Below are 25969 nucleotides of genomic sequence, written 5' to 3'. Positions count from 1 at the left end.
ATTACATATAGTGAGAGAGAATGGAACACAGCTTCATTCTTTTGCATGTGAAAGGCCAATTTCTCCCACCATGGGAGGAAAGATAGTCCTCTTTTACTGTGTATTCTTATCATCTTTGCTGAGAAATCAGTTGACTATTTACCTCTGGGCTCCCTGTTCTGTTTCACTGGTGTTTAACTTGATATAATACTGTGGTCTATATTAGAGCTATATTCGCCAGTCACTATAGCTCTGCAGTGTATTCTGAAGTCAAGTGGTATGACATCCCACCTTGCTTGAATTTGCTTAAGATTGCCTTTCCCCACATGCCATATTTATTGAGTACATTTATATTTCAATATTTCCTTTTGGTGTCTTGAGTTATTACCAAAATCAGCCAATGTGTAGGATCTTCTTCACAGGACAAATGGATGGGATGTTGTTTCTCAGCTGTAGAATAGCCATTATTTCTATGTTCTGGTTTACTGTTTTCTAATCTGCCATGCAAACTTTCAGAATCAATAATGGTGACATGGTCTCAGATAGTCAAAAGATTGTAATTGATTGTGGTTTATGCAAAAATCATATACACACCAAAAACAGAGACAATGACGTGTAGGAAATTTAATAGACAAATTTGGCATCAAACTGATTCATTCCTAAAAGGCTTGGCTGTCATTATTTTTATTAGGCTGGCACATCATAGAAGTCACCCAGAGATAGGATAACAGAGGCTCTGGTTTCTTGTTTCCATTGTCAGAAGCTCCTACAGAGAAAGGGTGGAACTTTTTTAACCATAGCAAACAAGAAACAGTCTTTCTAGGAGACTTTGTCTGACTCCCCTAGCCCTGCAAGTGTACCTTTAAAACTTACCATCCCTTAAAAACTGTCATTAAAATGTCTCTACTACTTTTTCTCAGTTAAGAACATAGCCTATGTTGGTTTCTGTTCTGTGGGGGATTTCACTGGGAGAATGATGCCCATCCCTAACTTCAAAAAGCTTTAAAAAAAGAAAAAAAGAAAAAAAAAAAGGAACACAGGTCAAGGGTCTACTTCACAGAGAACAAGGGCTCACATTAAAAACCAGAATCCCAAGCAACATGAGCATGCTGGAACCTGCTGGGACTTGTCTGTACTTCCCATGTTTTAGAGTGTTTTCTAGCGTTTCTTCAGTAAGCAGGATGGGGGACGTGTATTTTCACAGAAGGCCATTTGCTTTCTCTCCCTGGCTCTTTTTTGTCATGGGCTATGTCCGTCATCGGGTGCAATGTCTGTTGCAGAAGTTAGCACGAGTCCATGGGGGGAAAGCTCGGAACGCCAGATGGGCTACTGAACAGGGCGGCCTCCTCTTGCATGGAAGACGGAGCTTAATGGACCACATTTCCCCTCGCTTCCAGTTTGTTTTCAAAGCAAAGTTTTTACTTAGGTAATAAAGGCTGTAATCCATTCATCTTTCCTGATATGTTTCTATATATTTCAACTAAAAACAACTCATACAGACAATAAAATTGGTAATGGTCACAAATTATTGCTAAAGCTAGATTTCAAGGGATTTCCATGTAATTTTCAACACTTGAAATAACACAAGATGCCAAAGAGCTGAGATGGAATGTTACCTTTTAAAAAAGCAACTTAGGAAAAAAAACAGATGTAAAAAAGCCAAGAACTTAAAAATAAGTATGAGGTGACAGGCAAAGTAATTAAAGCAATTAAGGGGAAAATTAAAAATAAGGCTGTGATCTAACCATAACCTTCTGGTGTCATTGAGCCAGGAAGTGCAGTTCTCAAAAACCTTAATAGATTTTCTTTTCAAAGATTGACTATGCATTTTCCTAAAGCTGTATCTTTGACAAGAGTTCCTCTTGGAGAACACCATTTCAACAGCAAACAACCTGAAATATAAATAAAATAAACCCAGGAGTTTCCAAGTATCTGGTAAATAGAAACAATGCATCTATATGTCTGAAGAGCCTTAGAAAGGAACTGAGCAGAAACAGCAGCAATGTTCTTACACCATTCTCACCTCACCCTGTGCACTTACACACCCAAGCACACGTGTGTACATACACCCATCACACATGACAGTGGAGAGAGGTTGGCTTGCACACACATGCACCCATGCACAAATGCATCCCTGTACACATGTACCCACATGCCCTTTCACACATCCACACATGACACGTGGAGAGAGGTGGGCCTGTGTGCCCTTCGCAAGCTTCTGCCCTGACATATAGTTTCTCTTCACTAGTTTAAACCTCAGTCTTTTTAGCAACACTCACAACAGAGAACTTAAACTTCTTTATCAAAGCACGGGCATCCAAAGAAAAGAATCAGTTTCTACAAACCCTGGGTTCAGTGGTTCCCTAATTGTAGTTCTTCCTAGTTTCCTCCTGAAAAATTCTGATGCCTGGAGTGGAAAGACAGGGATACTTCACAATATCACTTCTCTTGGAGAGCAGTGAAGTCCCACAGAGGCAGTGTTTACCTCCACCATGATAACCTGACATTTTGTCCAGGAAAATCCATGTACTAATAAGGACACAGGTTGCTTTAAATATATACTATGATGGTAAATTCAATGAAAATTTACTACATAAAATTCCAAATTCTTTCCCCCCATAAATCACCAGAGACTATAGATATTATGTTCTAAATGTGACTGAGCTGTAGATCTTTCCAACACCAACAAAACATGCACATGTTTTAGACATATTAATGCTAGACGCTGGGGAGAGAAATCTGAATAACGAGGTTGCTGCCTTTGACAATCTATGGTCCACCGAACTAAGCTGTCATGGAAAGATGGCTTTCCTCACAGCAGAGCTGCCATCAGTTAAGTGATAATATTTTAATTTCCATTCCTTTTGTGTGTGCCTGAAAAATCATGCTTCCCTACCTCCAATAGAGAGAAGCTTCACATTCCCTACAATAGAGACTTTGGAGTTCTGTGCTAGATGGAGCAAATATTCTCTGTGATCTGTGGTGTTTAAGTGGATATCAAAGGCAGCAATAGTTCTGTACTGTTTGTTTAAAATACACATATACATTGAACATTTGCTTGCAGGTCACCTGCTTCTTATGTAAAAGACATAGAAAGGTTTATGGTGTAGGTAGCAAGGAGTCAAGGAGACCAATCAGTGAACCAAAGGCGAAGAGTTTCACCTCATTGGTTTTCTTCCTCCTGTATAGACTCACATGTGTGTACGCATGAGCACATGCAAACACACTCAGACGACTTTCCCTTTGCTCTGCAGCCAGTGCCTGACTGGTGAGCAGGACTGAAAACTCTCCAGGCTTTTTGCACACATAAACCAAGGCTCTCTGCCTCTCCCCTTGTTGATGACTAGCCAACCCTTCAAGCCTGTTCAACCACAAAAGGTTCATGTGTGAGAAAAGCCTCCAGAGACCATTCAAAATATCCTTCCAGGAATACACGAGAACACTGGGGAGCAAACAGAGAATCAAAGGAAGCAACAAAGACTTCACTTTCTCACAGTGAACTCAATGTACCGTGACTGAGAGCATGGATGCTACTGTGTTCCTCAGTTGAAATTAAGATCATAGCCTTTCACGAAAATCACAAACTAATTGAACAGGAAAGAATGATCTAGTGATCTTATTGCAAAGGGAAAAAGCAGATTTCTCAAATGCAGAGAAATATGTCATGGAACTTTAGGGAAGTACACTAAAACAATAGCTGATAGCTGAAAATCCCAAGTGCTAGACTCCCTGGAGCTCGCTGCCTTGACAGAAGCACCAAGTGTCAGAGCCTGGCATCCAGGAAGGACAGAAAAAGGCCATCTCAGCACCAGGTCCCACAGTGCAAAAAAGGCCACACAGTGATGAGTGAATGTGTTATTTGGGAGCTCTGAAAGGGTTCAAACTCAGATGGGATTCAGAGATGAGTTTTTCTGAAATATTTCTTGAGAATTCTAAGCAGAGAATCAACTGGCTATATGGTTAGTTATGGGCTGTCTCTGCTTCCAGGACCACATGTGCCCTTGAGAAGGCTTGGAGCTCTGGCCTCCACCTTTAGGTTTGTGTGGTTGTAAAGCCTTTCCTGTAGACAAGTTTACCACGTGGTAGGATCAGACGGTGCTACGTCATTCTCCCTTGTAGTGCTAAGTAGTCATCTTTGAGAAGTTCATCATAATACACTAACTGAATGAATTGCTAAGACATTCTTCAGGGGCTTCAGGGGCTTCTTCCTGCAAGACGTTCAGAAGTTTTTGGAAAGATTATGATGGTTTATGTGAAATAATTAAAAATGGCATGCTATTCTAAAGGGCTCAACAGATGCTGCTCCAATTTTATGTGTGGGCATTAATGTGTTCCACTCAACAGAGAATGTTACATTTCTACCTTCTTCCTGAACTGCTTCTATCTTTGTCTAATTTAGAATGAGTCTTGATATATAGCCCTCGTACAATGTAGCCTAGAACACAATAATCCTGCTGCCTCAGCATCCCGAATCTTAGGATTCTAAACACACTCAACACCTAGCCTGCCCCCGAGCTTCTGCACCATAAACATTCCTTGCTGTCAAAGTAGAAACATGACGTCACGTGTAAGTGGGGGACAGTATGGCTGACTCCTTTCTCTCACTGAAAGGCTGAAGTTACTTCTTTGCCAATGATTCTTCTCTGCTGTTCTCACTTGCCAACGCCCATCACCATGGTCACCAACACAACCTTTCTTCCATCCAACTTGCTGTTATTGCACCTGCTGCTTCTATCTGCCCACTCCCACACCCCTGCCCAAACCCACGCCCCTGCCCACTCACACGCCCCTGCCCACTCCCACGCCCCTGCCCACTCACACGCCCCTGCCCACTCCCATACCCCTGCCCAAACCCACGCCCCTGCCCACTCACACACAATACCCCCGCGTCTTAGTAATTTTCCCTTCATTTTGAAACATTACATAGATTTAGCTCTAAAATTTTTCGTTTCTTTTCTGGGTTTCTTGGTTATATTACTATTGGAATTTTTGATGGTTAAAAGTTTGAAAATATATTTTATTAAATACATTAAACATCAACCATACTTTATGCACATATATAGAAATATATCATGTAAAATATACATTACACGAATAGCCTAGTCAGGGCACCAGTGGAAGGGGAAGCCCTTGGTCCTGCCAAGGCTGGACCCCCAGTGAACGGGATTCTTGGGAAGAGGGTAGTAAAGGGGGGAGGGTAGGGGGGAACATCTGTAGAGAAGGGGAGGGAGAGGGGTTAGGGGGATGTTGGCCTGGAAACCAGGAAAGGGAATAACATTTGAAATGTAAATAAGAAATACCCAATTTAATAAAGATGGAGAAAAAAAGAAAAAATGCATTACACATACTAACACACATGCACACCTCATCCCTTTGGAAAATGAGATAGATGATGGTTCATAATCTGGAATTATCACAAACTTTTGATCCTCCTCCTCCTCCTCCTCATCTTCTTCCTCATCAAGCAAACACTTGATCACTACCATAGAGGAGATAGTAAGGATGAAGTCACCACAAGACTTGTCATAGTGAGGTCCACGTGGGTCAGAGTGTTTCGGACATCTTAACTCCGTCTTATTTCATTCCCATGGGAGGCACCATCTCCTTTGTGTCTATAAGGAGGATTGGAGGGGCCAGGACCATGAGGAGGTTGTCTGGCTCTAGAACCATATTCTCTAACCACGGTCAAAGCTCTCTAACTTCATCTTTATACTCTCTCTGTGTATCTGAACACGTTGGGACAGATGATGCACACCCGTCCTCTTCATGTCAGTCAGCAGGACACTTAGAGGAAGCAGGCACCACCCCTCAGTTTCCTTGAGAGCCCTGGGTATCCGTCCTATTCGTTAAAGAGTGAAAAGCACCTCTTGAAGGAGAAAACAAGCAACAAACAAACAAAAGAGTCATTGTAGACAGCTACAATACATTCTGACTCCTCTTCTAGCTGGCAGATCAATTTTTTTTCCATTTGGGAATTAAACTGATCATGTTAATATCCAGTCTACGCCCAGCGCAGGATGAAATGAAGCAAGGGAGCAGTGTTACTCTTTATGGATTAATGCAATCTGAGGAATTCTGAAAGTCATTTTAGAGATGGCACAAAAATGCTGTACTGGGGCCTGGAGAGGAAGACCCTGTGATTACGAGTGCTTGTTGCACTTGCAGAGGACCAGAGTCTGGTCCCAGTGCCCATGTTAGGAAGCTCAGTCACGTGTTACTCCAGCTCCAGGGTTTCTGATGCCCTCTTCTGAACTCCATGGGTACTGCCCTCCCCGTCTCCCCCACACAGACATGCACATAGACATAAATAATTTTTTAATCTTAAAAAACTGCATTGAGAGGATACTTGGACTGGACCTGGAAGCACATGTATATAAGCCCAACACTTGGTAGGCTGAGGCAGTCGAATTAGGAATTCAAGACTACCCTGGCTATGTGTGTCAAGTCTGAGGCTAGCCTGGGCTATATAGCAAGGCAGTATTTCAAAATAAAATTAAAAGGGAAAGAAAGCAGAAGAGATGCTGCAAAGTCAAGAGACTCCACAGGAAGGCATACAGAATCACTGATCAACAGCAGAGGCTTTCATGCTCCATTTAATAGGGTACGTTTGGAAGTGGCTGAGGTGACCCAGTTGTTAAAGTCTGGCAGCACAGGCGTAATAAAGACTTCAGCTAAAATCCCCAACACCTGCATAAAACCAACCAGTCCTGGAACAAACCCAGCACTTGTGGTGATGTGAACAGGCAGATCCCTGGGGTACACACACACACACACACACACACACACACACACACGCACAGAATCCTAAGTTGTCTGCTTAGTGTGAGTTCTCATCTATCCCTCTCTGTATGTAGTGTGTGTGTGTGTGTGTGTGTGTGTGTGTGTACATGTGCATGTGCATGAAATGTCCCTGAAATCCGAAACCATCTGACATTAAAATATGTCTCTCCTCAGGCATATTGACAACCACTATTTCTCAAGGTATCTAAGTCCAAGGCTGGGTGTTCTGTGTCCTAACACTTTATTGATTGACAATGAAGCCAAACACAATTCAGGAAATATGATTAAAAGAATGAAATACAAAAAACTTATAAGACATTTAAAACCATTTGCCTTGGGCTGAAGAGATGGCTCAGCACTTAAGAGCACTTACTTCTCTGGACAGGACACAGACAAGCTACCTATAACGGCAGTTCCAAGGGAGCGAAGATGCTTTGCTGACTCCCATGGGCACCAGACATGCATGTGGTATACATACATGTATGTAAGCAAAACAGCCACACATATACTAAACAATAAAATGTATTTTTAAAAACAATCACTTGTCTTAACACCAGATTCTCTTGACGTCTGCGGTGGCCTCTCCTCAGAGGGTGTTTCCTTTCAGTTGTTTGACATTGCTTCTGCTCTAGCAGGCTGAGATGCCTCATGGGCAATGGGACCCCCATCCTACACTGCTTATTTCCCCCAGAGTCTGGAGCCAGCTACGGTGGCTGAATGTATTTGGTTGCCTCTCTTTTTGACAAGATCCTGTGACATATGCAATTGCTCCTGGTCTGAGAAACTCATCAGTGAAGTGTCTCTACTGCCTTTGGTTCTGCCTGTGTCTCTACTTAGTTGAAGTTCAGTGTGTGTACAGCCTGCTGCAAGACAACTGAAAGGTCCTGGCCTGCTCCAAGACAGCTGAAAGGTTCCGGAGCCTAGCAAATAAGTAGTCTCCTTCTACCAATAAGTCCTGTCTCCTGTAAAACTGTTTTGTTCTGTAGCCATTAAACAGATCAAGAGTTTATAATTCAAGCTGAATTTTTTTTGTATACCAAATGCAAAAACAAATGGGAAAATTTAGTGGATCTTGACCAATAGAATTTTAACTTGGTATATGATAAAAACTAAACAAATAAAAATCATAAAGTATTCATATGCTTATGAAATAGTGTAAAAGATCAAGAACCTAAGTACAATAAAGCATTGAAGAAAGATGATACCAGTGAATAGAAAAAAATAATTTTATCTCCTTAGTTTTAAAACACACATAAAAGAAATGAAGTTAACATCAATGTGTGCATTTCCTATGATGTACCATTGCTCATGTAAATATAAAAGATATTTTCAGGAAGCATAAAAGAATTTCCCTAGAATCTCACACTTGCAGTTGTCAAGAGAAATAATTAGAAATACAGATGAGGTATGCAGAGCATTGCTGGAAATGCCCACTTACCATGGGATTGTTAAATTCAGTACCCCTGAGCACCATGCAGCCACTAAATGACATTTTAGGAAATCACTTAGTGATGTAAAAAGGTGTTTATACAATTGCCTCTGGTGTATGTACATAGATAAGAATGGTGAGAATTTTATGTCATAGAAATTACTTTTGCTTCTTCACCTTTTCTAACTTATCCTGAACAGATAATGTAGTAAGCACATAATAAACATGAGAAATGAAAATCACGGAAAGAATTCCTTCAGCCAGGAAGCAGGAAGGAGGAAGGAGTGAATTTCACTGTCTGCATCATAGAGAATGAAATTAGTTTGTGAATCTGATGTTTGGTATAAAAAAAGTATCAGAAAAATTTTTAATTATGTGAAACTTTTCTCCAGTACTGTACAGATGCACTCGCCAGGTAACAATCTGCTAATGACAAGTGATATCTATTCGTCTTGAGGAGGCTCTGACAGCCCATGCTTGCGCTGCCATTCTGCCTGGATTGTACCTACGCCGTGTTTTGTGTGCAATTTCAAACGGAGACCCAGACACTGGTTCTTGGAAGCATTATTTTGAGGCTCCACTGGTAGCTGTAACGGGATCTGTGTAGATTTGATTTGGTCTTTGGTAAGTCGATGAGTCAGTACACATCACATACTGCACTTACAGAGCAGAGTGTACTGTCCCTAACACTACCCCATCACTAACATGCAGAAACCATATTCCTTGTAGAAAAGCTGCTTGGTAATCCAGGGGCTTCTACAGACAGCCTCTTCCATGGCCAACTTCCCTTACTTTTTATTCTTTTTCTAACTGGTAACAGACGCAAAAGCAGAGACTTCGCATTAAAAATAAGACCAGAGCATTTGAAAATGCCATCTGTAGAGATCATTCCATCTAATTATCTCACAAAAGTTAGAAGAATCCTGATCCAGAGGGCAGAAGCTGAGGAAGCTAATTTGAAGTGTGTTGCCATCTCACCTCCGAGCCCAGTTCACTGACCTCATCAGCCCCCAGCTAAGAAACATCACATATGCTTTAGGAATGAACTGCCAACAGCTGAAGGGAACCAGCAGAGCGGCTGTATACAGACCTTGCATCTGGTAGCTGTACGGTGCCTGTCCAGGTTGAGGGGTGCCAAAGCTCGTGCCATAGCTGAGAAATCCCGTCTGTCCGGGTGATTGAGACTGTGACAATCCGCCTTCCGTCTTGATGCCTGCCCACAATGCACCTAAATCAGTTAGTGACAGCTGATCTATCTGTTCCTGTTCAGAAGCTGGTAAATATAGACAAGCACACCCCACAACTGCCCAGTCAAATGCCCCCTCCCAGTCTTCTGCAGGACGACAAGGTGCGAATGGTTACAGTTGGAGGCCATAAGCCACAAGGTCAATTTTTTAAAAAATTGTTTTGAATGTATTTGCACGATTCTCTCTGATTTTCCTGCATCCAGCTTTCTAGAAAGCAGAACTCTTGAGGTATCATTTCCATAATTCATTTCGTTATTTCACTAGGATAGGTCACTCTGTCATAGTCAAGAAATAATCACAATGAAAGGTTGATCCCACAGTTCCACAATCTCTAAATCTCCTTTTCCCTGAGAAGTAGCTACTGAGTTCCTACCACCACCCGCCATCTTTTTTTCTCAATTTTGATGCTAGTACACAAGACATTTTGAAGTCAAAGAAAGCAATACAGAGTCAACATAATAGGGAGCTTTCCTCAGAGTATCTAAATCAATGGCTCTCAGCTTTCCTAAAGCTGTGACCTTAATACAGTTCCTCTTGCCTTGGTGACCTCCAACCATAAAACTGTTTGATAACTACTTCATCTCCATACACTGCTATTGTTGTGAATCTGAATCCTAATGTAAAGATCTGATACGTGACCCTCACGGGGGTCACAACCCATAGACGGAGAGCCATAAATCTAGATCTTTCTGGAAAGGAAGCATTAAATAGTAGAAGGTCAAAGAACTGAACCTCAAAAACAGTGACTAAGAAACCTATGGATGTGGCCAGTGGTACCTTTTATCCTGACTTATTTTCAAACATTTAAGTGTAATTCTTCTAAATGAGGCTAAAGTACACCTTCATTTACATTATTGTGTAAATGCAAGTTTATACTTTGTAGGATTACAGAAAAACAAGTTACTGTGGTCCTCGAATACTTCCCAAAGCACAGGATGGTGCACTCATTCCAGGCTGGGACTTGGCAACACGGAGGTAGACCACTGGTCTTAATTCTAAGTAAGGGCAGCCATTCAAGTGAACAACTGTCTTCACTTCCCACAAAGAGAAGACAGAAACATTCCCACCAAAAGAATTCACATTTTTCAATAATCTTGGTTTTTCCTAAAGATAAGTTATATCTTTAGGATCTAGGATCCACAGTAGGCTGGCTGTTCACTTCCATTTCAGGGGAATTTCATCAGTAGAATAGAGTTAGGTAATTATCCTACGGCAGTGGAAGAACCTGACTTGGCTGGGAGAGGGGATTTTTCATTTCTGGAGTATTTCTGAATACTTCATGATGACCTTGACACTGCAGACTTAGTACAATTTCAACATCGAAAACTGTGATGTGCTATGTAGTGTAATTTCAGTCAATGAACAACTCAAAACATGTAAATAATCCCTGGAAACACACCTGCCCTAGACAGGTGGCTGGATAGTTCTAGAAACTCCCTTATTTCCATGGTGCCACCAGTAGGGACTTTCCCCCATCATTCTCCACTCACAGGAATCCTGGTCTGTTTCCAGCCCTAACTGGACTGCCTGCTTTTACCCTGGAGACTCGGGATGCCAAAATGGGTAAGAACAGACTTGGAGAAGCAAGAGGAGGTGACAGACACTAGTTTACTCGTGGGCAGAAACCCCATTTTCCTAGGAACCTGTAGGCAGATGAGTGATGGGTGGGAATAACCCATAACAAATTCTTTTTATATAGCATCTGCTATTCTTGCTATGAAAATCTCCTGCCTCACTGTGGCTGCCCAGGGAGAAGACTAAAAAGAAGAAAGTGAAAAGGGCAGGAGGGCAGTGAGGGCGAATACAGGAAAGTCCATGGGCAGGACAAGCAATCTTCTACAAATTTAATTCCAAGCCCACAGTCTGAAGACTGCTTTCATTCATATTGCAGCATACAAGCTGAGCAATGCATTTGATGGGTTTCCCTCATCCCCAGGGTAGTATAAAGGACTACTAGGGGAAAAAATTGATCCATTATCTACTATAGTGAAAAACTCTGGATGAAAGTCATGGAAATGAAAGACAATTTTAGAAAGTTCTTTTTAATGCTGTTTCTAAAGCCTGCTTCTAAAGAACCAGCAAGCTAGATGGCATTGTAAGTCACACTTGATTTCCATGTATTTTGAAAGAAACTAATAAATGATCAAATTGCTTGAAGTCAGGAGACAGTGATGGGTAGAAGAAAGTTGTTTAGCTTCTAAGGAGTGGTAAAATGCTTTAACAGAGCAGTGACACTTTCAGTAGATTGCTGGAAGGTACGTGACACAAAAATTATACCTACCAAAGTCTAATGGAGCAGGTGTCAAGCACTATCAGTTATATTACCTATGGTAGGACTGAGTCTTCTAGTCTTTTTCTATGATACTCATACTTTTTCTTGGTCATTCTGTGGGGCTTTTCCTCAATAAAATGTCCCATATTAATATATTTTATTTGATTTAATTGGCTGAAAAATTGCAATCACAACTCATAGAAGAAATTTGAAGTCTTTTGTAAATAGAACTTTGGGGTTTGGATAGATTTACTTTTAATTTACAGGTACTGACCCCACGACAAGTGAGTTAAATTACACCAAGATAAAGATAATCTCCAGGTGGGAAGGAGCAAATGGCTGAGCTTTGAATGTTTCCTGATCCGAGGCTTCAAAGGGCAGTGCTGGAGGTGATATATAGATCACTTTCCCTAACAGGTGATAATGCTGAAATTTGATCATGTAACCACCCCCAGGTTCGGGGCAAGCAAGAGTTTGTTGAATTCTGCATGTACTTCCTTAATCATAGCTGGGTATCTGATAAACAGGAAATGGATCTTTACCCCAAAAGACTTCATTCATAGAAGTTTTATCACAAATATGCACAAAAATGCTTTGGATTCCGGAGTCAAGGGCTCAGATGCCAAATTCAGATATAAGCAGAGAGAAAGGTGAACAAGGGGCCTATGACCCAGGCAACCTGTTCACCATCTCTGACCTCAGGGTAAGAGGTCACTGTCTTCACAGAGCTCACTGGCAAGAATTATAGAGATTTTATAATAAATGGGTGACAGTGCTTTGTGAAGTAGACCAACAGCCTCATTCTTGAAGTGCTACTTGAGCACGAAGCATCGGCACCCCCAGAACATACCATGAGAGTAATGGCCCCGTGACTCACCGTAGGAGGAAATTCCATAGTGCTGCCCCGGCTGTGGGTACGTGGCGTAGGCTGTGGCTTGTTGCATTCCTGTGGTAAACTGTGTTTGCCCATATGCAGCCATAGTTTGTGAGGAAGGGGTAGGGAGAATATGTGGGTATGGTCTGCTATTTGTCAGGAATGACAGAAAATAGAAAGCCCATGCATTAGATGGAAACATGCAAGGTAACAGTAGACAACTACATCACAAATTCCAGTGAACGAGTCTCTTACAGCCCGACTTCCCACCAGCACTGACAAAGCACTTCAAAGCACTCCAGTGCTACCAACGGTACTTAAAATAAATCCGCATATACGTGTATCTAATTAAGCCTCTAGAAAATCCACTTCTCAAATTAAGATGTAACATGGGCATAGACATGACCTAGAATAAGGTCTACACAGAAAACTCACGTATTGATTAAGAGAAAATACATCTTACTTGGAAGGATAAATCTGTGGTGGAGAGAATGGGTGAGCTGGTCTTGGACTAAAGCTGCTGCTTCCGAGAGCTGAGGAAAAGGAACATACATAGAGCACACGCAGTGAGTCAGGGAACCCAAGGATCACACTAAGCATGCCAAAACCCCAAACACATAAACAATTTAACACTGGCGTGGCATGACCTATGACATTGCCATAGAAAATGATGAGCATCTGACCTCCGTGATCTGTTAGACTGGGTGAGTTCATACAGGAGGTCAAAGAGGGCTAGAGAGACGTCTCTTCAGAGAAGAGCAGAGATGAACGGCTCTTCCAGAGGACACAGGTTTGATCCCCAGCACCCACCCACACGTTGGCTAACAACCATATGTAAACTCAGGTCTGGGGGATCTGATACCTTATTATGGCCTCCTCTGGCCATGCACACACATGGTGTAGAGACACATGCATGTGACACACCCATACACTTAAAATAAATATAACCCTTTAAAAAGTTGGGGTACATACATGCTTATTGAAAGGTTCTGATCTAAAATAGACTTTTTAAAAATGTGGATACAGCCATAAATACTCTTAAAAATGCTTTGACAATGAAGTGCAGTCTCCTGCAGGAAAGCCAGGTTGAATCAAAGGTAGTAAGCTGATAGGCCCCTTGCTTATTGTCCGTATGTGTCAGGAACACACAAACCTCAAAGTGTATTAGCAAGAAGCATAGTCTAATCTCTCAGGGAATGACTCCCATTTGCCTGTGCTGATTTAACAATGCATTCCAACAGCCATCTTTAATGTCTCAGGTTGCATGCCTAGCCTGCTTGTTCTTGGGCTCCCTTGTGTGTTCCTGTCCTGTTAATTGGATATATTCTTCTTGGATATTTGAGCAAACATTTTTTTCTCCCTAAGGAAGCAGTCAGCATTAAAGCTAAACTTACTTTCTTTTAATCAGATTTTCTCGACACTGGATGTTTCGAAAATTTACCAGCCTTCTATCAAATGTTCTTAAATACTCATTCAAATTTAAAAAAGCAAAAACCCATTTTCAGTTGGATAAGGGTTTAAAAAGTTGGCTGCTCTTATAAGTAGGATGAAATGCATTCATTTGTGACTACATATTTTCCCCTTCAGACTCCCCAATGTTCCCCTGACTAAAATGCACAATGTGGGTGCAATTCCTAGAAACTGTAACATGGCTGTTTTCTTCCCCCATTACTGGCCACTGTCATCAGGAGGTCTGTCATATAACATCTCCCTCCCACACTCAATGTCAAGTCTTGTGCTCTCAGAGAGTCGTGTACTTTGTCATTTGTCACATAATGCACTTATGCTTGTCACATTTCATTTCGCAATGGGTGCTTGGGAGAGGAGTAGGAGATTTTGATTAGAACCTCAGAAGAGATAAGCTATTCTTCTCCATCCAAATAAATCAGACTGAGTCCAGGGACAGCCAACAGGTCAGGGTACACTCTAGCCACACACACTGTCAGATTCCCACCAATGCTGTCACCTTAGAAGAGACAGAATCTACATGAAAGCCATGGCAGGACAAACTTGTTTTGGTTACTTACTGAATAACTACTTGGTCCCAACCCCCCTGCAGGATGCTGCAGGAGCAATCATGGCAAGACAAGCCCTGTTGTCCTCATGGGGAGTTTTGTGAAATGCTTCAGTTTCGAGAAGGAGGAATTGGCGACCGAACACTTAGACTGTGAGGGACTCCTAACACTTGTCTGGGTCATCGGTGGGGACAAGTTCTTGCACTCCCCTTCTTCTCTAGGCATAAAATAAGGCCAAGGACAAAGCAGATGGTGTCTACAGGTTGCTGGGAAGAATTATTTCCCCTGGACAATCAGAATTAAAAATAACTGTTTATAGAAACAAATGCCAAATTCCACCTACTAACAGAAGCTGCAGAGACCCCCTTTTATTCTTTTCTAGCTCTAGGTCAGTTTTCCAACTCCTGGGTCTCCATTCCTTGAAAGATCATGTTCTCAGTAAGTTGCACCCAACCATGTTTTTTCAAAGAAACCAGGGAGATACACTTGTCTGTCACACAGTAAGTCTGTGAAATGTGCATTTAAAGTATATGCACTGTGTGTACACACACACACACACACACACACACACACACACACACACACACACACACACACGAAAATAATGAGACCTGGGGGTACCGGGTGTGAAATCTGAGTATAGATCCTGAGTCAGAATTTAACTTCAGCTCAAATTTGAATCCCAGCCCTCAAGTCCTTCACCGCCAGCTTCCACTAATGAGGCTGACAGTGCTTGCTTCTAGCTAGGCCTCATAGGAGCCTCATGAAGCCTAGGTGAGAAGATTCACAGGAAGTGGTTCATACAGTGTTTGTATAAATAAAGGATCTACTTGAATCCTCGTCATCCATCTGTCCCTAACCTTGTCCATCTTTCCACTATTGACATGGTAGATGTGTACATGTGTGCATGTGTGTGCAAGTGTGTGTGGAGGCAAAGGCTAGAGACTAACCTGGGTATCTGTCCTCAGGCAATGACCACTTCATTTTGTGAGACGGGGTCTCTGACGTGCTTGGAATCATAGATTAGGCTGACAGGCCAGTGAGTCCCAGGGGTCAGCTTAACCCCATCTCTACAGGACTAAGATTACAAGCACAGGTCAAACTTAAGTCTTCATCCTTGGACACAAGTACTTTCCTCAATGAGTCATCTCCCCCAGCCTCTCCTCTGTAGACACAATCGCTAGCTGTCCAGAAAATGATACAACTTTTGACCCATGAAGTGTTCAGGATACATAGAAGTAATATCTTTGAAGACGAGGGTTGGGGATACAAGCACACCAACCTTTGAACCCATCTCCTATGGTCTCTTTCCATCAGAGCATACATTCATCTCACATCCCACATGGAAACTCAGAAACCTCAGTCACCGTCCCAGGTCCTTCCGTCATTCATACGGAATCCTGAAGCAGCAGTTGATCTAGCCATGACGCACACCCAGCCCTCATCCAGGACTCAGGCCCTGCTTTAACTTCTCACCATGCCACACTGAGACGACTGCAACAGCCATGTGAACACTTGCCTCATGTTCCACTTAGGGACAGCCACAGTCAATCACCCCCTCCCGCCCTCCCTCCTCCCACCCCACCCCCACTCCGTCACCACGGAGACAGTGCTTCAGTGAAGGTGCTCACAGTCCTGTGGCACTCACATTATTCAAGGAATAACTACATTCCTTGGCAGAGGATTTGAGGAGACCGAAGCTTCCATATCCTGCTGTTTCTGGTACAATGCAACAGGCCTGGACTTCAGGACTCCTATATGCATTGTTCATTTTACATATGTTCTTGACGTTCTTCAAGATATACCCGCTGCCTTACAATACTTGTCTTCCCTCTGGTTGACAAACCTACCACCACAGAGACTTCAAAGAAACTTCTTCAGGGTAAAATCTTCTTTCTGTGTACTTTCTTGGAACATAGCCCATATCTGCAGAGCACCACTAGGCACATTGCATTCTGGTTAGTGCAATTTCATTACTTTCCTCTGCAAACTATGAGCTTCGGGGGCTGGAGATGGCTCGTGTCTGTTTTCTTAGTACCTTGATAGGATCTAGCACATTACTTATGTCATAAGAATGAGATCATGGCCTGTGACATAGTGCAGTGGATAAACTGGATGTGGCAACCTTGATGACCTGAGTTCAATCCTTGGGATCCGCATGATGTGTAACTAACAATCTGTCCTCTGATCTTCATATGCATGTATGGCACAAGTGTGGGCACATAGATAAATATATACATGCATACCCACACACACAAAGTATGAAAAATAAAACAAAATTGTCATCATATACAAGGTGGATCTTAAAAGCTGAACTGAAGGACGGCTCTGATGTTCTAGGCTACGCAACGTGAGCCTGACCTGTAAACTGGAGAAAAGAGTATCTCTGAACTGTGAATAGCCATGAAGACTTGCTGCTATTCCCTAAGTGAGTGCACTTACAATTACTATGGAGTTCAACTGCCACATAACCTAAGAGTCCAGCAAGTATCTGGTAGCCTACAGCCAAGTGTCCACCATGTTATACCACAAGTACCCTTCCCTTAATTGCATAAACTGCTTTTATGACACTAATCCAGGAATCCCAGGTGGTTTTAATGTCCTGAAACCAAACTAACTGAGAGCAAATGGGATTACTAGAGTTATGTTATGAGGGTAGAAACAAGAGTCACCTTATCCATTCACTAACTTTAAATGACAGGACTTACAGAGCCCTAGAGACAAGACTATGCACATGCCTTATTAGCTAGCATGTTCGTGATTGTTCCATTCTTTCTCTTTCTCCTGCTATACAATGTGAAGAAGCTCCCATGATCTTGTTGTGGGGAGAGGAGAATTCAAAGTTAATAACCACCTCAAGCCTGTGAGTCCACTGAGAAGATTGAGAGCGCACAGACGTCTCCTGTTTTCAGTCTATACTTCCAGAAGGCAGCCCCGTCCTCGTTGGCAATATAGCCCTCAGTCAGATCAAAATACTCAAAACAGTTCAAAGCGCTAACATCCGACAACTTCCTACTTCCACTCCTGCATTGCTCTGCTTTAGTCCCCACATGGATCAATGTGAGAAGGCTCCTCGCATGTCTCCACTGCAGGGAAGTACCTCGGAGTATGCAGTCAAGTTCGGAAATCTGTCTTCATACATGAAGGCATGCCTCCTGTTTCAAGGGCCCTTCCTGGCCAGTGGCCACACAAGATAGCAGGTTTGGGGGACCTGTGAGTACCCCAGTGGGCTTGCTGAAATGTATAGACTAGAAGACAGTCTAGATCAGCTCTACCCAGCCTATCTTTTCTGCTTCCTCCACAATTTTACCCTAACAAGATCCTGACTGGTGACTGTGACTCGTGGCCCACCGTCTCCTCCAGGAAGATGTGAGGAAGCAGTCAACTTTCTTCTGAACTAGGGAAATTCAGATCTCCTGATTCTACTGTGTCTCCATAAAGCCCTTTCCATGCAATGGAAAGGTGTGCGTGCATGCCTGTGATGTGGGGAGGACAGAGGCAAACATCAGATCTTCCTCAATCACTTCTCCATCCTAGTTTTTGAAAATGCATGCTTCAAGTTTTACATGGCCACAGAAAATCAAAAGTATGTTTCAAGCTTCTGGGACAAGGATCTGGCTGCTGTGTTATCCCTCAGTCCCAAAAGGAAAACTCCTTCTTTCACTCACCATGGACTATGCTCAGATGACCCCTCCTGTGAGTCACCAACCACTTTTTTACTGTCCTGTGAACACCTTTCATTTGCTTTAAAATTAGAGTCTCAAAGTTACAGATTTTCAGAACCAGCTAATAAGGAAACCATACTTATCATTCATAAAGTTTTTCTCTCTAAATGGCACACTATTTTCCATTTTTGATACCACTAGAAAATAAATGGTTGATTCCATATAACAAATTAAGATTTGGGGGACCTGACAGGCTACAAACACATTGTTTATAGTCCTCGCAGACATTAAATCTGTTAAATGACTAAAATAATGGTGCCAGGGATGGAAAGAGAACTTAGAGATAAAGCACTGGGTGGTGAGCCTAAAGACCTGAGTTTGACCCCTGGGACCACCACCGTGGAAGGAGAGAATACATTCTTGATGGTTGGTCTCTGACCTCTATACAATGGCATGTAAGTGTGTATACATGCATGAGTACACACACACACACACACACAGACACACACACACACACACACACACACACACAAAATTAACTAGTCCATTAGTTAACTACTTTGTACTGGTAATAGGTAAATGAGCAAAACATCACAATTATTTCAAATACAATAAACAACAGTTTTCAAGTCCACCACATGCCTGGACAAATGGAGCAGTCTCGCCTAGTGTCCCCACACAGAGGGGCGGAATGGAAGTGGCACTAGTACCACCAGAGTGGCCCTGAACCTTCTTCTCTTTGCTGACTTCTGCTCCTTATAGCTTTACCCCACTCCCCAGGTCACCAAGCACTTCACTCTTTTTCCTCATATAAAGACTCTAGAAAACAGGATCTTTTCTAGATTCTGCAATGTATCCCTGCATCTGTACCTCAGCTCTGTTCTGGGGTCTTGCTTTTCCTATGTATTTTCCCAAAATAGCAGCTGCCACGTGTTAGAGTCAAGGTATTCTAAGGACCCCAGCCAATCATTTCGTCAAAGCATTTGTCCTATGCTTCTGGAAAAGCTTTCATTTTCTGTAGCTCTTCGCCATCCCCACGTAGACTACTCCTAGACACTCCCTTACATCGGGAATGTCGTTGGTTATCTGGCAGTATCTCCCCAACCCCCCAGGTCCCAATGTCAGTATCCGGGAACTTCTCTTTTTCTGTCCAGGTCTCCACTCTGTCTCAAGACCATAGTCCAAGCTTTTTATTTCTCCGTTTCACATCTCAAACCACAAGAACATTGGCCATTTCCTTCCTTTATTTGGGAACATGTAACAAGCACCACTAATGCACTCAATATTATCATTACCGGCACTGTAAGTGTGGCTAGTACCAAGAAACTCTGCTCATAGGACTACACCATAAACAGGAAGACAGAGAACGAAAAAGAATTTCAAAAGTACTGACGAAGGCTAAGCAGAGAACTGAGTGTAGAAATGTGCAGTGCCATCCCACTGGGTTGGAGATTAGGGGAGACTATTTCTTTCCAGAATGTCCATCCCCCTGTACCCATTTTACATCTTCCAAGGCCATCATGAGATGCAGGACTCTTGGCCCTTTGTCTCCTGTCAAGTTATTATTGGCTTGTATCTTCTCTGTGGAGGCAGCTGAAGACAGGATAACTACTCTATTCTATTAGCTCTTTTAAATCCTCGAAGTTCTCTTACCTCTACTCCGCCCACCCCCATCCTATCTCCACATTCCGGACTCTGGGTCAAACTAAAGGTCTTTCCACCTGGGTTGCTAAGCCTTAAAGCAGTGGTTCTCAACCTTCCGAACATTGTGAGCCTTCAATACAGTTTCTAGTGTTGTGGTGACCCCCAGCCAAACATTGTTTCATTGTTACTTCATAACTGTAATTCTGCTACTGTTAGAAATCGTGATGTAGATATCTCTTCCGACTGTATCTGACATGTGACCCCTAGAGATTGAGAACCACTGCTTTAAAGGGAAAACCTACTGGGTGAATACATAGTCCGAGCTCAAGAGCTCCAGCTTTGTTGGGATCTCTGACTGCTGTCTGCCCTCTTTCACATTTGTAAGTTGCCAGCTGCCTGGCCTGTGTGTTCCTAGTCTCAATGGCACGTCCTTTTTCTCCTCCAACTCTGCAAATTCACAGGTCTCACTAATCCTCACTCTTCAGAGGAAAACGTGGCCTGAATTCACTACTCACTTATCCATGTATTACTTTACTGTGCAAAAATGACTCCCCTGACACAGATGTCAAAAGTACAAAGCTAACAAGGGACAGAATCTGTTACCCTCCTCTAATAAGGCTGGCTAATTTGTGATTTACTACTACTACTTTTTGAATCTATAAAAACCCAATAAAGAAACTCGGGGAAAATAAAAAAAATAACAGAAAAAAATCAAAATGAATCTCGTTACCCAGATGCAAAATGGAATACCCATATCCCTTATACCTAGAAACATATTCCTGTGAAGAAACTGCCTATCTTTAAAAATAAAACAGTGATTACACTAAAGATATTACTCTTTTATTTTTTATTACTTTATTTCATTTTGGTTTTGTGGGACAGACATTCTCTGTGTAGCCCTGGTTGTCCTGAAACTCACACTGTAGACCAGGGTGGCCTTGAACTCAGAGCTCTGCTTGCCTCTGGCTCTGAGTCTTGGGACTAAAGCCACACACCACTGTAGGTTTCCCAGATCAGACTCTATAGAAGCTGCCCTTTCACTTCACAGAACTAAGACTTTCTCAGGTCATCATTTTGTTTGTTTGGTGTGTGTGTGTTTCTACATATACATTGTATATAAGTATTTTTGCATGTACACACTTACACATGTGTGTAATGGATGTGTAGAAAGGAATCTGCCATATAGACAGTGCTTCTTTTAAATTCCATTTTGCTTTCACTTCTAGTTCAATATTCACATATCATCTTTAATCTTTTCTGTTGCATGGGATTATGTATCCAGCCAACACACACACACACACACACACACACACACACACACACACACACAAACGAGGAGGGTGGTTTCTGGCTCTTGTCTTCAACCTTAACAAATTCCACTAGCCTTACCATCAGGTGTCTCTCAAGTTCCCATCTGAAAACCTTTGGAGCATTAGTACTTAATAAACCCGGCATCTTCAGGTAGCTCATATTCTCATCCTGTTGGAATTACCGGGCAGGACATATGCCGAACTCTACTTTCTCTGTCTTGCTAGACTGATCCAAAGGCCATTGGTCATGGATGACTTAAACTTTGCATCATAAATGTATTGCATCCCTCATGTTCCTATTCCCATTGCCAGAATTTTACTGCAATTCTTCAATATTTCTTAATTAAATCAATGAAGAACTTTAAAACCAGCCTCTCACTTGGATTCAGGTGTCTCCAAATACATTGTCCCTGTGCTCATAACTATGAATAATTGACGTTAAGTGTCAGCCTGTCCTGTGGTGTTTCCCATTGCACAGAGCCTAAAACTTTTCCAGGCAAAACATGGCGGTCTTCTTGGACTCTGAAACCACTCCTTCTGTAGTACATCCACATTGCCCACAAAGTACCCATTGGGAATGTCTGTCCATTTTCAACTCGCACAACTCATTGTCAACTCAGTGTCCTCTGTACTATGGTCCCCGTCAAGGGGGTGGCCAATCGGTCAGTCTCCCCCTCCATGGTTCAGTGTGAGCTTTTGCTCCTTGTTTCCAAGTTCTGAGTGTAACATGTGGTCTGGGATGTCTTTTCTTTCTTTTTTTTATAGATTTATTCATTTATTATATAAATAAATGACACTGTAGCTGTCTTCAGATACACCAGAAAAAGGCATCGGATCTCTTTACAGATGGTTGTGAGCCACCATGTGGTTGCTGGGAATTGAACTCGGGACCTCTGGAAGAGCAGTTGGTGCTCTAACCGCTGAGCCATCTCTCCAGCCCTGGGATGTCTTTTCTAATAGGCTACCTTGGCCTGATCTCTACCAGATCCCCACATGGGTGCTCGTCAAACCTGGTTCTTCGCTCTGCTATTATCAAACCACTGGGATAATTTTTCAGTTGTTCATCCCATTAAGCCCTGAGCTGGGACCATTTTCATATACCTATGAATTTATGATGGCACGAATCACATTGCCTGGAGGAGCCAGATCCTATCACATGTATGTTGAAAGAAGAAACTGACATAATGCACTATGTTATTGTCTTATTGCTCCCATCTGATATCATTAGTACCAAAATTGTGCGTGTCTACTTAATTTTATATCTGCATGTAAGTTCTTCCCCCTGTGGTTTGTTGTAAATATATGATTGTGAGAACTTGACCATCAGTCATAAATCTGAGAAGGCAGAATGCTTCTAAAACACAGATCTTAAAAACAGAGCAGACTTTGAAAATAGCAGACGATACAACAAAGGTATACAATTTAAGGACTGCCTCTGACAGAAATCATTTTTCAATAAAATAATACACTCTGGGTGGCGTGGCAAGTGTGCGACAAAGGTCTCACAGGAGGTTACTGTCACCATTAAGTTCTAAGGAGTGTTTCCATTCTGACATACATGAAGTGTGTACTGTTTGCTAGTGGAATGTGCTAGTGTGGGAGTAAGGAAAACCTAGGAATACATCACAGTTGCACAGAGTCAACCCAACATAGACCTTCTTCAGAGGACAGTCAGGTTTAATGGTACTGAGTCTACTTAAGATGTTTTCAAGAGTCAATTTTTACATATACAAACTTACATGATCAGAAAAAAAAAAGAAACGAATTAATGGAGAAGCATCGTTCATATGTAAAGTTAATTTGATTGAAGAGGGGAGAAGAAAAGTCCATTTATCTTTGGACAACCATATTGCTTGCAAACACGTCAGAGGGATACAAAGCCTGGGACTGTCCATTTGTTATTTGGAGGAGAGCTATGTCTTACATCTGTGTCTGAGAATACTCACTGACATAAACATATATACTCATATAATAAGGTCGGAAACACAATGCTTAGTGTGAATGGGAAAATCTAATTTTTGTTCCTTACCTGAACCTGAGAAACTGTCTAAAGACCCGTCTGCTGCTGTTGAAGCTATTTCGCTGCTGCTCATTGGTTCTGTTTTAACTACAAAAGTAAACACATACCATATACCGAATTAGTAGACAGAAAAAATAACATTCAAAATAATGAGAAAAAACTTTAAATGCAATATGTTCACACTTGGATGTAAACCAGATTTTTTATAGAGTCTCTTTTGAAAAATTCACATGTTAATTTTTTTCTCTATAAGAATGTCCATTTTTCTGTTACAAATTACCCTTTAGATTAGTGGTTCCAACCTTCCTAATGCTGCAACACTTTAATACAATTTTTCATGCTGTGGTGACCCCAACCATAAAATTATTTCATTGCTATTTCATAACTATAGTTTTGTAACTAACATTAATCATAATGCAAGTATCTGATATGCAAAATATTTGGTATGTAACCCCTGTGAGGACTGAGACCCAGAGGTTGAGAAACACTCCTTTAAAGGATGAATTAAATTCATTTTTACAGTATACACTTACTAATTTGCTTATTAGTAAAAATATTACAGTATATAATATACAATCTGAAATTACTTTTTTGATGTTTGCACAAAATCTGTTATTTAGCCAAGCAATAAGAAAGAAAAATTTAAAAGATTTGAAGAAGTAGGGGAAAATAAGTGGCCATTTTTAAGCCTAGCAGGTTCTATGGTGATCTTGAACATGTATGTTCATTCATATGCACATATTACTATTATTACTACTACTACCTCTACTACTACAGACACAGAGAGAGAGAGAGAGAGAGAGAGAGAGAGAGAGAGAGAGGGAGAGAGAGAGGGAGAGAGAGAGAGAGAGAGAGAGAGAGAGAGAGAGAGAGAAGAGTTCTTTAGATATTTAGTATGGTGCAGACTCAACCTTAATTTAATAAACTCCTATCACCACACCATTTCATATGGTCAATTCATCAATATTTATTTGCACTATGAAGAAAAAAGAAATTTTCTCATTTCAAAATAATATTGATAGAAGATACTGTGGAGCATATTTAAATATCTTTTTCTCAACTTAGGTTAGAGAATGTCCACAAAACCCACTCCCAACAGTCTGACAGAGCCATGGTGCTTCAGAACTCAGCACATCTGCCTTTTCCTCCCCGGGTTCAGAATCCCTTTTGTAGAACACCATCACTGGACTGCTCCTAACCTACGTGTCAAGTAACTTATTCTCTATTCCAAATGAATTGATACTGTAAAGTTGACTGAGACTCTATGTTCCCTAAGTGAAGCTTCTGACCAGAGTATTCAGAGACAGAGGCTCCTTCCTCAAAGTAAGAACATTCTGGGATGGGAGAAAGTGATGGAGAAATAGCTCTTCTGTCTCAGGATGTCTCCAATCTCTCCAAAACACTTGGCAGAGGACTCATGCAGCTCAAGTCCTGGCGCTGGGCATTTTACACACACACACACACACACACACACACACACACACACACACACACACACACACACTAAGCAGTTTTCACATGAGCATTACAAGTAGATGGATCAGATAGTCATTTTTAAAAAAATAATTACATGGTTTTTAAACAAAGTTGGGTTGGGAGAAACACACACACACACACACACACACAAATGCACACGTGCACACACACGCATACCCCCCAACCCCAAGACTAATGGAAATCATTCTGCCTGATTGTTTTCATGTAGACCACACAACAGTGAGACTCAAGTTCTGACTCAAGTTTTCACTTTTGTGCCAGTTGTTTTGGGTTAGAAGTCTTAGTTGATGCTAATGCATGCTGACAGAATCCTGCCGTTCCCTTCTTCCTCCCATGCCACCAGCCACCTAATGTTCTTGCTCTTCATAACCATGACATTGCCACCACAGCTGTAGAAAAGCCAATGGTAACTACAAGGAGGTTTCCTGCACAAGATGGCCCAACTGTATTTCATGTTCCTTTAAAGAGCTGACACAAGGCCCTCATCAAATCATGTGATCACACTGGTCTAGTCCCCTTTCTAAACCAATCACCAGTGGGAGACTGAACTCTGAATCAGACTCCTTTTGCTGAGCAAAAGGGTAGATGAAAACTGACTGTGTAAAATGCCTACTTTGGGTCAGCTTTCTTGGATGTTATCATTGTAAGAAACCCTTAGGTACTTATAAGATCTCAGAAACTCCCTAGTCAGGTACTACCTTGTTGTCTCTCTCACATGTAAAACCTGAGCCTAGAGGCTAAAAAGTGCCCAAAACTGTGATTTAATTTGGCAAGTTCCTTTATCATGAGGCCCATGACCAAAGCTCAAGGAAACAATAATAAGACAGTATCACTTTGCAGAAGTCAGACCTAGGAGAAGGCAGTCCAGGCTCAGTGTCACAGGCTGTGGTTTGATTAGAAAGTAGGACTCTGCCAGTTCCCACCCTTGGAGCTTCCAGGCTAGTGAGCTTACTAGATGCTCTCAAGTAGAAATTCCCTGCCAAGATGTCAAGAAAAGATGAAGAACTCTTCTACTGTCTTGGTTGTTGGTCCAAATTGATTCTACGTCTGCCAAATCAAAGGCCCATGATTCTATAGCTTGAACTATACAGTTACTCTGAGAAAGTTTACCTCCAACAAAACCCCTTCTATCTCCATTCCCCGGAAGTCTACTTCTCTACATGATCACACTCAATCAAGTAGCAACTCTTACTACCACCAGGAACTTCAATTGTTCCTGAAATCCATTAAAACTGGG

At 41.9% G+C, this 25969-nt stretch overlaps 1 protein-coding gene across 16 annotated transcripts in view; it reads right to left on the bottom strand.

Annotated features, from left to right (window-relative positions):
• The window catches only part of Eya1 (EYA transcriptional coactivator and phosphatase 1), a 238011-nt gene that overhangs the window by 94961 nt on the left and 117081 nt on the right, over positions 1 to 25969 (bottom strand). For 9 of the 16 annotated variants that reach the window (XR_010066461.1, XM_039110905.2, XM_039110909.2 and 6 more), the window contains 4 exons: positions 23245 to 23322; positions 13045 to 13114; positions 12585 to 12730; positions 9279 to 9416 (listed from right to left, as the gene is read on the bottom strand). Coding sequence is in view for 15 of the 16 variants with exons in the window: in XM_039110905.2 (XP_038966833.1) it covers positions 9279 to 9416; positions 12585 to 12730; positions 13045 to 13114; positions 23245 to 23322 (432 nt within the window). In the remaining variant the exon portion in view is untranslated. Of the gene's footprint in view, positions 1 to 9278; positions 9417 to 12584; positions 12731 to 13044; positions 13115 to 23244; positions 23323 to 25969 lie in introns of those variants that run through there. The other 7 variants (XM_039110907.2, XM_063288309.1, XM_039110906.2 and 4 more) reach the window with 5 other exon arrangements.

Source organism: Rattus norvegicus, chromosome 5 (assembly GCF_036323735.1).
Source record: "Rattus norvegicus strain BN/NHsdMcwi chromosome 5, GRCr8, whole genome shotgun sequence".
Taxonomy (NCBI): Eukaryota; Metazoa; Chordata; class Mammalia; order Rodentia; family Muridae; genus Rattus; species Rattus norvegicus.
The sequence above is the reverse complement of the archived record's forward strand: the minus strand, read 5'-3'. Positions and strand labels throughout refer to the sequence as shown.